Here is a 703-nt window from a genome sequence, read left to right on the forward strand (position 1 = left end):
ACGGGCTGCCCTGGGGGGGCTGCCACTGGGGCCTGGCAGGATTCAGAGGTGGGAATGAGCCCTGGGGTCCCAGCTGGGTCCTGGAGGAGCGTTGAAGTTGGGTTGGCACATTCCCAGTCAAGGCTGGACCGAGCCAGAGGTGTCTCTGGGGGAGTCACAGCGAGGGCCTCTGTTCCTGACTGGGGAAGCGCAGGGCTGTGCGGGGGTAAGGTGACCCGGGGAAGGGCAGCACCCTGCATGGCAGCAGCTGGAGCAGTTGTGGTGAGAAGTGAGGGGTGGGGATCTGTCCTCTCCCCAGTCAGAGCTGGGCAGGGACAGGAGAGACCTGATGGTGTGCTCCTCTCCGCTAGCCAAGCTTGGCGACACGCAGGAGCTGGAGGAGTTCATCGCCGATCTGGACAGAGCCCTGGAGGGTACGTTGGAGCAGAAGTTCTGCTGCTTGAGCATCTTCCCTCCCTGCTGCCTCAGTTTCCCCCAGCTGGTGAAGTGGGGGTGACAGTACTGTCCTGGGAGGGGGGCACTGGGGCCGTGAGGGCCAGACTGGTCCTGGCAACGAAGGCCTGCGATAAAGGGGGCCAAACCGGTGGCAACCTGCAGAGCTGCTGATGGTTTCAGGAGGGTGTACGGGGGCTTGAGGCTCTCTGCCTACAGCACCCCTCCGGCAGCTGGTACACCCCCGCCCGGGCAACAGCAGCCCGGGCAG

The 703-nt window shown here is 64.7% G+C and overlaps 1 protein-coding gene across 1 annotated transcript in view; it reads left to right on the top strand.

Annotated features, from left to right (window-relative positions):
• The window catches only part of LOC104489527 (regulator of cell cycle RGCC-like), a gene marked incomplete at its 3' end in the record, with an annotated part of 1,457 nt that extends 1,044 nt beyond the window's left edge, over nucleotides 1-413 (top strand). Inside the window, exon 3 of the mRNA XM_010131697.1 lies at nucleotides 351-413. Coding sequence (XP_010129999.1) covers nucleotides 351-413 — 63 coding nt within the window. The remainder of the gene's footprint in view (nucleotides 1-350) is intronic.
• Nucleotides 414-703: the final 290 nt, after the last annotated feature.

The sequence above is a fragment of the Buceros rhinoceros genome, unplaced genomic scaffold, assembly GCF_000710305.1.
Source record: "Buceros rhinoceros silvestris isolate BGI_N320 unplaced genomic scaffold, ASM71030v1 scaffold32542, whole genome shotgun sequence".
Taxonomy (NCBI): Eukaryota; Metazoa; Chordata; class Aves; order Bucerotiformes; family Bucerotidae; genus Buceros; species Buceros rhinoceros.